The sequence below is a fragment of the Giraffa tippelskirchi genome, chromosome 2 (assembly GCF_054371585.1).
Source record: "Giraffa tippelskirchi isolate mGirTip1 chromosome 2, T2T-mGirTip1v1.2.pri, whole genome shotgun sequence".
NCBI lineage: Eukaryota > Metazoa > Chordata > Mammalia > Artiodactyla > Giraffidae > Giraffa > Giraffa tippelskirchi.
Window position 1 is genome coordinate 1,953,785 of NC_137276.1, and position 12,336 is coordinate 1,966,120.

Consider the following 12,336-nt stretch of genomic DNA (forward strand, 5'->3'; position numbering starts at 1 on the left):
GACTGCTCCCTGTCCTGACCACCCCAGGGTCAGCTGGTCTCGTGCTGGCCTGAGTTTCAGGCCTCACTCCCCCTCGGGCCTGCCTCTGGTCACCCGCCCTGGCACCTGGGCCCATGTCGGGTCCTGGATGTGGCTGTCTCAGCCCTGGGACTTGCTCTCCGTTGTCTCCATCAGCCGTTTCCGCCCCTCGCCCCGCTGCATCCACCTGTGGAGTCACCTGCCAGCTCCAGAGGGGCTTGTCCTGTCCTCACCCAGGCACCCCGGCCGCGGGGTTGGTTGGTGCCTGATGCCCGCGGCTCGCCTGGCTTCACCTGCCTTTCTTTCCCCTCTGACCCCCTCCTGCTTCCTGCTACCTTGGAGCAGGGCCATGCTTGCCACGTGCTTTTGGCCAAAAAATGAAGAAATGGTTGTGAGCTGTGGGGACCTCTGCCGCCGCCCTGTGCGGAAACGAGAACATGGGTGCTTCTGAGCTGCCGGCTGTCACCTCTCTGCGGTCAGGACAGAACTGTCTGCTGGGGAATTGGGGTTTCCGGGCACTCCCTATGGAAGGACCCGCCCTGATGAATAGTGTGACGACCCCACCGCCATGTGAGGACTGTTCACATGACCAGGAGGTGCCGGTGAGGTTCTACTCACCTGCTGTGGATTAGCGATCAGCAACCTTTCCGTTAATCCCCAAACCCAAATCAAGCAAAATTCTGTGGTCCTTGTTGAATGACCCCAGATTGGAAGACGTTGCTGGGAGGCCCTGCCTCAGCCCTCCATGGCGGTCCTGTTGGGGGGGTGGGCTTTGCTCGAACCTCCCAGGATCCTGGGGCTGGGCTGGCTTGGACTCCTGGCTGCTGTGAGGTTGGAGGGGCCCGGGGGATCTGGGGGATGGTGACCTGTGGGGCAGGATGACCGAGCTCCTCCCCAGTCACTCTGGACAGCAGAGTTTGAATGCCTCTGCTTGGTCCATTCCCAAATAGAAAGGAAAGTTTACAACTAAATGATACCAGTTTCGACGTTTCTATACTGATAACTGGAGCCAGTCCTGCCCCTAAGTGCCGTGCGGGTCCCCAGGACCCAGGAGAGAAAGCAGAGGGGTTCCTTCCAGGGCTGTGCACAGGCGCAGCTTCTGCCCAGGTGGCCTGGGGACCCTGCCCCCTGATGGAGTCTGGTCAGTCTGCCCCTGCCCCACTGTGGGGGAGGGCAGGACGGATAGTGACTAGAGCCACCTCTGCCCCCCAGGGCGGGATGCTTGCCTGGTGTCCCCGTGAGACGGAACCACAGAGCCCCCGTGGTGAGGACCACACGGGAATGTGTCCCCAGGGACCGAGGCCAGCGTCAGGGAGCTCGTGGAGCTGCTCAGGGCTCCAGTCTTTGCAGCAGGGAGCCCTGCGCTCGTGGGGAGGCTGCTTTCTCATTAACCAGTTAACCTGGGGCTCTTTGGAGGGGGCACTGGAGTCCCGTGTCTTGAGTGAACTTGACAGAAGAGAGAGCCGGCGAGTGCGGAAACCAGACAGTCCACAGCATGTGCACGAGGCAGATGCTGGTCCCCAGGGGCCCAGGGCCACCGAGGGGGCGGGGAGGCTGCCCGAGCCGTGCGCTTCCCCGGAGCCCCCGGTGGGGAGACCGCAGGTCTGGGGGCTCCACCCCCAGGTTCTAAATCAAGGCCCATCCCCCGACGACGAGGGGTCCTGTCCCCCAGGGTGGGGGAGCCCTGCCTGGAATCACACTCAGCCCCGAGGCGCCCTTTAGAGGAGCCCCCGGGAGTCCTGAGACACTCCTCATGGTGTCTGTCGAAGTTCAGCTCACAGAACGAGAGCCAGTCGCCCTCAGACCTCGTCATCCTCGTCCGGGACCACGTGGAGGACCTCAGCCGGGGGGCTTGCTCGTTTCCTGCCCCTGCGTGGGAGACTCGCCCTGGGCTCCTGGGAGCATCACCCAGGCCATCGTCTTGTCTGAAATCCATCGTCCCATTAAAACAGAGAGGCTCAGTGAGCAGAGGCAGGAGGCAGCGTTCTCAGGGGCCCAGAGATGACTGAGGTCTACAGCTGCCGGGGGGACTGGGGGGCGTCCCGTTCAGCCATTTTGACTCCACTAAGTCAGACCCCTTCCCCTGCGACCTCAGGCCCCCGTGGGAGCCGCGGTTGTTAAAGCTCAAGGAACAAGTGAGGCAGCTAGAAAAAGCCTCAGGACGAAAGAGCAGGAGAGATTTAATAGTTGCCGGGGAAGGTAGGGGCTGCCTACATAAAACACGGCAGCATGCCAGGTCGTGTTGTTGGAGGCAGAGATAAGTGAAAACAGACTGTAAACTGCAGCAGAGGGGCTCGGGGGCCGCATGGCTACAGTCTGGGCGCGCAAGCCTCATTAGAGACGGGAGGTCTGGAGTGTGGACGCGGAAGGGTCAGGCCTCAGTGGAGACGGGAGGTGTTCGGGAGGGGGTGTACAGGGGCGTCGTGGGGGGTGCTGTCCTGGGGCCCCTCCCTCCCATCTTTCACCTGCCCTCTGGCTGACCGCGGCCCCAAGCCCGCTGCTCGGTGCCGGCCCCAGAGTGGCTGCTTCTGCTTGCGGCGGCCTCGGGAGGCTTGCTGGACGTGGGGCACAGCACACAGCCTGCCCCGACGCGTCTACAGGCGCCAGTGCCCAAGCAGGTGATGATCCGGTGTCCGTGGCATCAAAAGAGGGGAAGTGATACACCTGAGGGCAGTTTTCAAAGATGCAGCCGCGTTTTTCTTTTTAATTAATTAATTTATTTTAATTGGAGGCTAATTGCTTGACAATATTTTGGCAGTGTTTGAAAGCAATGCACAGGATGGACAGTTTTTATGGCACAGATAACTTGTTTTTGATGTCAGCTTTAGAAACAGTCATCTCACTTTCTGCACGTGTGGTTTTTTTTTTTTCCATTCCTTCCTGGCATGTGTAGACCAGACAGTAAGCTAACTAAGCAGAGGGTTTCTGTGTGATGAGTTTAACTTCTGTGATGGCTGAAAGATCATCAAAGCAACCGTCTTTTCTGTGTGTGTGTGTGTGTGTGTGTGTGTGTGGATGAGTGTGCGCCTGTGTGTGTGCTAGGGGCACACCGCTGCCTCTTGGGTGGATGGCGCCTGAGCCCTGGTGCCGGCTCCAGTCCCAGGGTGCCTGCAGGAACCAGCCCTCCTGTGATGCCCGCGACGCCCGCGTGGGGGGCGCACTCACTGTCAGGTGGGCACTCTGCGGCCTCCCCAGGGCAAGGTGCAATGGTGGGTGGGTGCTTTCCGTCTTTCAGCGCCTTTAATCCCCCTGCTGCCTTGAAAGGTGGGCGTTGCTGAAGCCACTCAGCCTGGGACTGTGAAATGGATTTACGCTTTTCGGAAAAGGTTGAATGCTGCCCTTTGGCAATGCGCTCTACCTGGGCCGGAGAGACGTGTCCTGAGTGACGGTGTGCAGCCTGCAGGGGCGTTGCTCGCTCTTCTCCCCCCCACGCCCCCTCCTGCCCCACCTCCATCTCTACCCAGCTGTCTCCTCTTCTCCTGGGCTGCGTCTGCGGGGAGGTCATAGCTGGCTCACCACACGTCTAAGTGCACAGAAGATTTTTCATCTCTTACAGAAATCGTCTCATTTCACGCGTCTCTTTGGCCTCTGATATCCCTACTTAGGAATGACGATCAGAACTTTGAGCACGTGTTCGAAACGGCACCTGTCCTTGGAGTCCCTGAGGCTCCTTCATCCATTCATCCACTGAACACACGTTTCCTGAGGTCAGGGTGGGGGACTGGGTGGCCAGCCCTCTAAGGCATCCCTGGACCACACTGTCCTGGGTGCTGACTTCTTCTGGACCCGCTCCCTGGGCTTTGCGCTGCCCGGGGACCTTGGGAGCAGCTCTCTGGGCTGGCACAGCGTGGAGCCAGGCTCCACCCCACCCTTGACGTTCCCCCTGCGCCGGGAGACCCACGTCCCTGTGAGGCAAATGCTGGACCCTTAAACGGGGCAGGTGTGCCCTGACCATCAACATCCAACAGCTCACTGAGCTGCGGGCAGTTCCCCTCATGTCCGTTCTAACGTGGCTCAGTCAGTCAGTCAGTTCAGCTGCTCAGTCGTGTCCGACTCCTTGCGACCCCGTGGACTGCAGCACGCCAGGCCTCCCTGTCCATCACCAACTCCCGGAGTTCACCCAAACTCACGTCCATCGAGTCGGTGATGCCACCATCTAACGTGGCTGCCCATGGTCTAAAGCGAGCTGCCTTCACGAGAGCGCCAGGGTGCCTCAGGATCAGGAGTCCGGTGAGGATGGCCCGTCATGTCCACGCCCTTCTGTCCAGTGGTGACATCAGATCCCTGTTAAGTCAGCCAGGCCAGCGGCAGGATCCAGAAGCTCTGGTCTGCGGTCCTGGCTGGGGCCGGGGGATGGAGACAGGCTCCGTGTGGTCGCTTTGCAGAAGAAACAGTCGGCTTTTGGGGGTGGGGTCACACGGCAGTGTTGCGACCCTTTCTTTGGAAGAAGCTAAGTTCTCCTGAGAGTGTTTTAAAACCCTTTGTTCCTGCAAAGGGAAACCCAGGGTGTTACTAACGGGTTAGAAAATGAATTCTCTCTGCAGCTTGTCAACTCTGAGAAATCACCGCCTATGAAAAATGCAGGAGGACTCAGAAATGATTTGCCACTTACCTGAAAATGATCTTCAGTTACATCAGAGGCGGGGAAGCCTTGGCCAGCCTTTGCTGCGGGGCGGAGCGTTTGTGAGCCTGAAGCGGGTTCCCGCAGCCGCAGGCCGCATCCACTGACCTTTGGGGCCTCAGCTCTCTCCAGCGCCTGGGGTCCTGGCCTCAGGCCGCCCTGCTGACCCCTGAGCAGGCTTGAGAGCATCACTCAGGGGCGCCTCTGCTGGCCTTTGTCTGTCCTTTACCCCCAGCTTCCTCCGGGCTCTCGGACAAAATTGACAAACCAGAGCCCCGCCAGGACCCTTGTCCCGAGCGTGTGGCCCACGGTTTGCTCAGTCACCGTGTCCTCAGTGAGGCGGTGAGACGCCCTCCTGTCTGCTGACCATGTTGGTGGTGGACGTCCCCAGCTATGCTCCCGGGGCCCCCGGGATTTGACTCGCAGCCTCAGGTCTCCAGCTGTGGCGGCCTCTCTGTGGTGACCCCAATATGCGGGCCTGAGAAAAGGACGGGATCCTCGGGACCCTGGCCTTGGCCAGGTCTGCACCCGGCCACGCCGACTGGCAGATGGAAGTCTGCCCTGGAAGAGGGGGTCCCAGGAGTTCAGCCCCCGCCTCCTCCTTCCAGGTTCTGAGCCGGGAAACCCTCGGGGCTCCCAAGGGGGCAGCTTGGAGGGACAAGGGGGCTGTAGGGACATGCTCCCTCTGCCCGCCTGCAGCCCCCTGACCTCGCACAGGCCAGCGCGGCACCCTGCCCGCCCCCACACGGCGCTCCTGCTGGCCGGCTCGCGGTCCCTGGGGTCTCTCTGTGTCTCTCCTGCCTCTGTGGGTTCCCCAGGGCCTGCAGCTCTTGCTAAGGTGCCACCTGGGCGGCAGTAAAGCTGGACTTTGGCCAGGTTCCCAGGGCCGTGGTTTTTATGGAGGAGGAGATCTGGGGTCAGTGCCCCCTCCAGCCTCTCTCAGAACCGCACAGCAAACCTGAGTGTGTCCCTTTTGGCTTCTTCAACATGAGTCACACCCTTCCTTTACTTTGCCATCACAGTCTTCAAAGGAGTCCAGCGCCTCTAAAGTTGGCAAATAATTTAGGCCTTCCCCAGTGGTTTATTTTGCAACCTGGAAAGCGGCTTCCCTTGTCTGAGTTACTTTGGTGTAAAATGAGGGGGTTGTTTCCACTTTGCTCAGTCATCGCAGAAATTATTTTAAGATGATGGTTACAGGGAGACAGGATTCAAGATTAGAACACCATTCATTATTCTCCTTAAGACATTTCCCCAAGCGGCTGATGCCATGTTGGTTCTCGGAGGTGAGAACACTCGTGTGTGGAAGTGGGGTGTCTAGATTGTGGCAAACAAAAGCTGGGGCCCCCTGGTGCCGGGATTGCCGCCTGGCACCCCCCATCCTACAGAGGCTTCTCCAGGAGTGGTGGTCACCTCTGTTTCCTAGCACAGCTCCCACTGCCGGGACCAGTCTGTCGCTTCCAAACTCTGCAGGCGGAGGCCAGTGTGCCCATGGGGTGTAGTGGTGTGGACAGACTCTGTCTACTTCCCACCAAGGCCTGTGTCTGCAACAACCAGGGAACTCAAGCCATCCTGGCGCCCCCTGCAACTTCACGGGCACCCCTGGGAAGTCATTGCCAGGGTCGTGTGGTGCAGACCATCTGCAGATCTGGGGTCCCCTCGGTCTAAGGGAGATTCCCCACTGATTGCAAATGGGTCAGAGGAGGCTGGTTCCCAGGGAACAACCCGTCGGAAGTCACTCTTGGTTTTCAGGACAGAGAAGGTTCATTGTCTCTTTCCTTCTCCTCCTTGGGGTTAATCCACTTCCTTTCTCCCCAGCAGGAACCAAGTTCCCAGTTGGCATCTTTTGTTTCTTGCAATATTCCACAGACAGTTCCAGAAGTCCTGCTGACTTTCAGAATCCCAGAATCTTCCAGCAATGCAGGAGACCTGGATTCCATCGCTGGGTCAGGAAGACTCCCTGGAGGAGGAAATGGCAACCCACTCCAGTGTTCTTGCTTGGAGAATCCCATGGACAGAGGACCCTGGTGGGCTACAGTCCATGGGGTCCCAAAGAGTCAGACACGACTGAGTGACTCACACACACACACACACATTTGAGGAAACTGAGGCCAAGAGAGGACAAAGTGTATTGGATTAAAATGAGGTTCAAGTTCAGAATCACCTTTTGAATTAGAAGACACTGGCATGCTTTCATATATGTTTGATGGTAGACAGTTGTGAAGTCTACAGTGCTTCTTCGTTTTAGTGATTAAGAAAATGATCTTTAAATGTTTAAAGGGATCCTCGTGCTTTATCCAGTATAAGCAGCCTTGGCTGAAGTTCCAGCTACAGTCACTGTCCCATTGCTGACATCACTCAGCCGTCTTTGGTCTGAGACCTGACCCTAGGTTATGGCAGACACCTCTGAGTCCTTATATCTCTGGTTCTCTAAGGGAACAGGTGTCTTCGAGGGGACTACTGACCCACAGGTGACATGCTGGTGACCCCCGAGCTCAGGTGAGGACACAGGGAGCCCACCTGGCTCTTCTTTCAGGGAGGCGAAGTTGATCGATTGCTGAGCTGTCTTCCCCACGGGAAGGAGTGGCCAAGCTACCACCACTGCCCACCTTCCCAGGGCTATTGTGTATCCCCTCCCGTCACCCTCATCAACTCCCACAGCATTTTTTGTTTATATTTCATTCTTTTTCAAAAAGGTCTTTTTTTCTGATCTTTGGGCCTAGCCATGTGGCATGTAAGATCTTAGGTCCCCAGGCAGGGATCAAACTGGAATCCCCTGCATTGGAAGCACAGAGTCGCAACCACTGGACCCCCAGGAAGTCCCCCTGAAGTATGTTGAGGGGTGTCTCACTGCTCACCCTTCTCCCCACTTGTCCCCACATGCAGCCAGGGTTGTGCTGGGTTCTGTACAAGGACTGAATGCGTTTTGTCCTGCATCTCGTGGTGGTTTTCACACAGGCTCCCTTTCTCCTTCTTGGCTTCCACGCAACCTGCCCAGGCCTTCTTGTCGCTCAGCCCTGCCAGGAGGAAAAGCGAACTGCGGACCATCCGAGAGCTCTTCCAACCTCAGAGCTGGGCTGGATCAATAGACCAACTGCACCAAAGATAGGACCACCCTGGCTCCCTCACAGGGTGGAAATGTATCGTGGGCACCCCTAAGCTGGTCAGAGTCTTATGACTTGTTGATTTCCCTCCATAAACTAGTTTCTTTGATACCCAAAGAGGTGTTTGATGATGACACCATCAGGTTTGTGCAGAGGTCGAAGCATAGGGGGGTGAAGCAGGTCAGAGGGAGCTGGAGTGGCCCTTGGGGAGCCCTTCCAGGATGAATGGGAAGACGCAGGCTTTACAGGGGGCTCTGGGCCCCAGCCCAGCCATGCAGTGAGGGGGCTTTAGAGTGATGATCAGGACCGTCTTCTTGATGAAGCCGTCCTGTGACCAACGCCAGGCATGCAGCCCAAAGGCTGGACTTAAAGAACCAATTTCTTTACAGGGATCAAGTGTTTTCAATAAATGAAAAAAGGAATGTTTTCTCAAGTAATGAGGGAACATGCATAAGCAAGACTGCTGTCATTGAGAATAACGTTGTGACGAGCACGGATGCTGCTATCAGCTTCCTCACGTGCTTTTTTACAGCGTATATTATTGGCCTAGATGAGAAGCTGCTCCTCACATTTCAGGGATACCTGATCACCTTGTTTTCTCTCTGGAGCCCCCCAACCCCCCTTCCCCCGTGTCAGCACACATCCCCGTCCTGGCACGACCCCTGCCGTCTGGGAAGGAACCCAGGCCACGTGCTTAGGTGGTGAACAGCCATATGCTCATTCCTGCACACGCCTCAGGCCCTGGCCCAGCGATTAGAAATCCGAGCCCAGGCTCGTAACCAGACCGTTCCGCTTCCTTGCAAGTTCAAGCTCTCCTCTTCCTTCCTGGGGCCTTGCTGGGGGGCCTTGGGGGGGGCGTTCAGCTTCTTCCTGTTCTCTGACCTCCTTCACAGAGCAGAGGTCGAGGGCCCCAGGTCCTTCGGGAGGCTCTGGGGAGGTTCTCCAGCTGAGATCTCCAGGGCAAGGCAGGGTGCCGTGTTCCCGGCTCCTTTTCTCAGGAGAGCTGCTCTGGTGGGGTCTCCAGACGCTGCTTTCCATGGCCGTCTCCCTGGCACAGGCCCTTGCACATTTCTGCCTGGTGTAGATGTCTTTCCGAGGTCACCCGCACCCAGACATCATTGCAACCCCCGTCCACCCACCCTGGGCTCCAGCCCCACACTCTGTTCCTCATCCGCAGCGGCGAGAACCTCTGGGTTCCAGGGATGCCCCCCAGATGCCTCCTGCAAACCCGCCCCCGCCTCGCACAGAGCTGGTGGCTGGCGGGGTCGGGGCCTGAGCTGAAGCCGCCGGAGCTCCCTGACTCTCAACGGCGTTATCTGTCAGCGTCTGCGAGAGGCATGGGACCAGGGCACTGAGAATCTACTGTTGACCCGGTGGGACTTTGTGGCTCTTTCCACCCGCAGAGGAGCATCTTGCTGCTAGGAGCTGCCGAGGGTAGAGCTCTGGGGTCTGCAGCCCCGAAGGGTCCCCAAGAGAAGGAGATGAGCAAGCGGCCACGGGAGGCAGTATGGGCCGGGTGGCCCTGCTGTGGGCATTGATACGTTAACTCGGGCACGCGGTCCCACACACAGCATAACACGTGGGGGACACAGCCTTGCGACTTTACGATGAAACCCTCCCTCTTGGGAGGTCTGTTCTCTGGGCCACTCTCGTCTCTTCCTCTGATTTTTCAAGCAGAGCTTCAGTGTCAGCCAGGCAGTGACCATCTTCCTACATCACCCCCTCTATCAGCTCCACTGTCTTTTGTGGGTGGCGTGATCCGTTTCGCAGACAAAGGAAGCGGGTGGGTCAGGACTGTCCCATCTGAGCCAGCCTCCTGGCCCACACAGCCCTTCGTGTCTCGACCAGAAACGGGCTTTGGCGGAGGGGCTCTTTCTCACAGGTTCTGGAAGCTGCCCAGGAGCTCTGCTCATCGCCGTGAAGGGTGATGAAGTAAAGCCCCACCGCCCTCCAGGGCGGAGCGTGGTGTGAAATGTGGTCTGTTGACTCAGATTGGGTTTACGGTTCAGTGAAGAGCTGGGAGCTCCTTCCCCGAGTCCGGGGGTGAAATGGCCCCATAGGTGGGGTCTCCAGGCGCGAGGCAGGCCTCTGGGTGGTGGTCACGGTGGCCTGGGAGCAGAGGTCAGCAGTGGTCGCCCTTGTGGGAATGGAGTGTGCGGTCTGGGCTCCAGACCCACCCGTTGTGGAGGCAGCAGGAGGCCCACAAGGTCCAGGGGCCACGCTTGGTCTGTTTGCCCCAAGCCTGAGCTAACGGCTGTCAAGCAGCCAGGGCCAGCCGGCTGGTCCTGGGGCAGAGCCCGCAGGCCCGGCCACCCTTCAGAGTGACATCACGGACAAGGGGCCTGGCTGTGGCCAGGGCCACCTCTGTCCATCCGGCCCTGCCTGTGACAGACAGAGGCCAGGCCTCGAGGCTGGCTCCTGCTTGCTTTTGTCTTGTTCAGACGGAGCTCCTCTGTGCGGACTGGATGTTTGGTCCCGGTCCAGAGCTGACCTGAGGGCCCCGAGGCACCTCTGAGATCAGCTGTTAGTGGAGTGTCTGCAGTGAGGTCCTTCCTCACCCAGGGCTCTGGAGAGGCTGCCCTGGAGCCTGGACCCAGCTCTGCAGCCACTAGTGGGCCGGTATCAAAGCCCACTATCAATGCCCGCTGTGGTCACCATGGCTGGGCTCCACGTGGGAGGCAAGCCCAAGCACGCTCACACACGCACGCACACAAAGATATACACCCATGCACACACACACACACACATGCACGTGCGTACATGCACACACCCATGCACACACATGCACACACATGCGCATGCACACCCACACACATTGATCCCCTATGTCCTTCCTTCCTCCGCCCTACTGGGCAGGAACCACCCCGGGACCTCCCCAGACCTGTTGCACAGATGGAGCTCCAGGTCATGCATCCTTTTCCGGATTCTTCCAGGGTTTCCTTGGTGGATGCATCTGTTTGTGAGGCTGGTTTGTGGTTGGGTGGCTTGGAGTTTCTACTCATCCTTGGTCCTAACCCCATGGTTAACCTTGCAGCCTGTCACTGCCTACAGATGTCTGAGGCTACACAACATCTTAGAATAAGATGAAGCCTAACTCTTTTCATATCCAGAGTCAGGCTTTTGCCAGTTTCCATCAGGCAGTTACTGTCTGCACAGTCAAAGCACTGAGAAGGCTGCCCGTGGAGCCAGAGCCTGCGTTAGTGACCGATGAACAATGGTAACCAGGGTGTGACCAGCGTGGACCCCCACTGTTGCTCAGGATCGGGGGCCAGGGTGGCCCATCATAGCCACTGATAGAGCCTGCTGGCTCTGCCGCCCACACTGGCCCCTTGTCCTTGTCGGAGAGGCTTGAGTCCTTTCCATCATGGCCCACATGGCCTGATCCAGTGTGCGTGGCCAGTCTCTCCATGACCAGTGCTGTGCAGGCTCAGATGGGGTTGCCAGGCTGGATGCAAAGCCCTGGTGGAGGCTCAGTCAGCACAGTGTGGTCAGAAGCGTGGGTGGCACAGCCTCCTGCGGGACGCACTGTATGCGCTACCACTTAGAATTCTCGAGGCTGCTCTTTTTCCTTTTTCGGTTTTACAAACTGATGTGACAAACAGATGCTAACGATGGTTGTTTTGGTCCCACAGATAAAAGCAGAGAGCGCAGCCGGGCACCCTGCCCCCCAGCCCTGGTGCTGCACACGGAGAGGAAGAGCCCAGCGGGGGATGGAGAGGACAAGGTTGGTGGCTGTGAGATGCAAAACCCCAGGTTGGGGGCCCTGGGGGCCCGCACACCCTCCACCCATTTCCCCCCCTGACTCTTGGCGGTGGTGCCTTGCAGTCCCCTCTGTGGCCGCTGCCGGCTGGGCCACTGCAGAGCCCAGCAGAAGGGAGGGGTGTCTCGGAGCCAAGCGGGAGCAGCCTGGCCTTGCCTTCTGTGTCCAGGTCCAGAGTTCACTGGCAGGCTCTGCTCAGAGGGGCGTGGGTGGTAGCCCTGGATTCTTACATGTGCTGTCCCCACCTTCTCAGAAGGTGTCTCAGAAGACACAGGCGGCCAGGCTGTGCATCTGGACAGCCCTTGGGCGAAGCTGTGATCTGCGCTTGGAGTCACTGTCACAGGAAAACCAACGCACGCTTGTGTTCTCTGAACACAGAATCTCAGGTCCTTCCCTGTAAAGCGGCATTTTTTAGATGGACTGAGAACGTGTTGAGTGCATTTCCCTTCCCATGAATAACCAAGAAATCAGCTTTTACTGCTGCCCTTGAAAGTCACAAATGGCACATAACATGCTCTGATCCGTCAAATACGCTGGTGGCCTCTGGTCTGCCCCAGTGTTGTGTGAACATACTCTCTTCCTGTGCTGTTACCAGCCTTGTCTCTACCTCGGCCTGTTAGGTCCCCACTCCTGTGGTTGTCCTGCCGGTTCCCCATTGGCGACATCCCTGGGAACCCTCACCTGTGGCCCCCACCATCCTCTCCATCATTAGTGCTGGAGCTAGATGGTGTAAATGAGTCACGAGCGATAGTGCAAATTAATCTCTTGCTTCCTGAGAAGGCAGGATTTCTCTCTATGAGATGGGCATCCATGCCAGCATCATGTATTTATTAGAC

General features: G+C 58.1%; 1 protein-coding gene across 1 annotated transcript in view; it reads left to right on the forward strand.

Annotated features, from left to right (window-relative positions):
* TCERG1L (transcription elongation regulator 1 like) overlaps window positions 1-12,336 on the forward strand; it is a 196,258-nt gene that overhangs the window by 118,896 nt on the left and 65,026 nt on the right. The window contains exon 5 of the mRNA XM_081572894.1: window positions 11,373-11,464. Coding sequence (XP_081429020.1) covers window positions 11,373-11,464 — 92 coding nt within the window. The remainder of the gene's footprint in view (window positions 1-11,372; window positions 11,465-12,336) is intronic.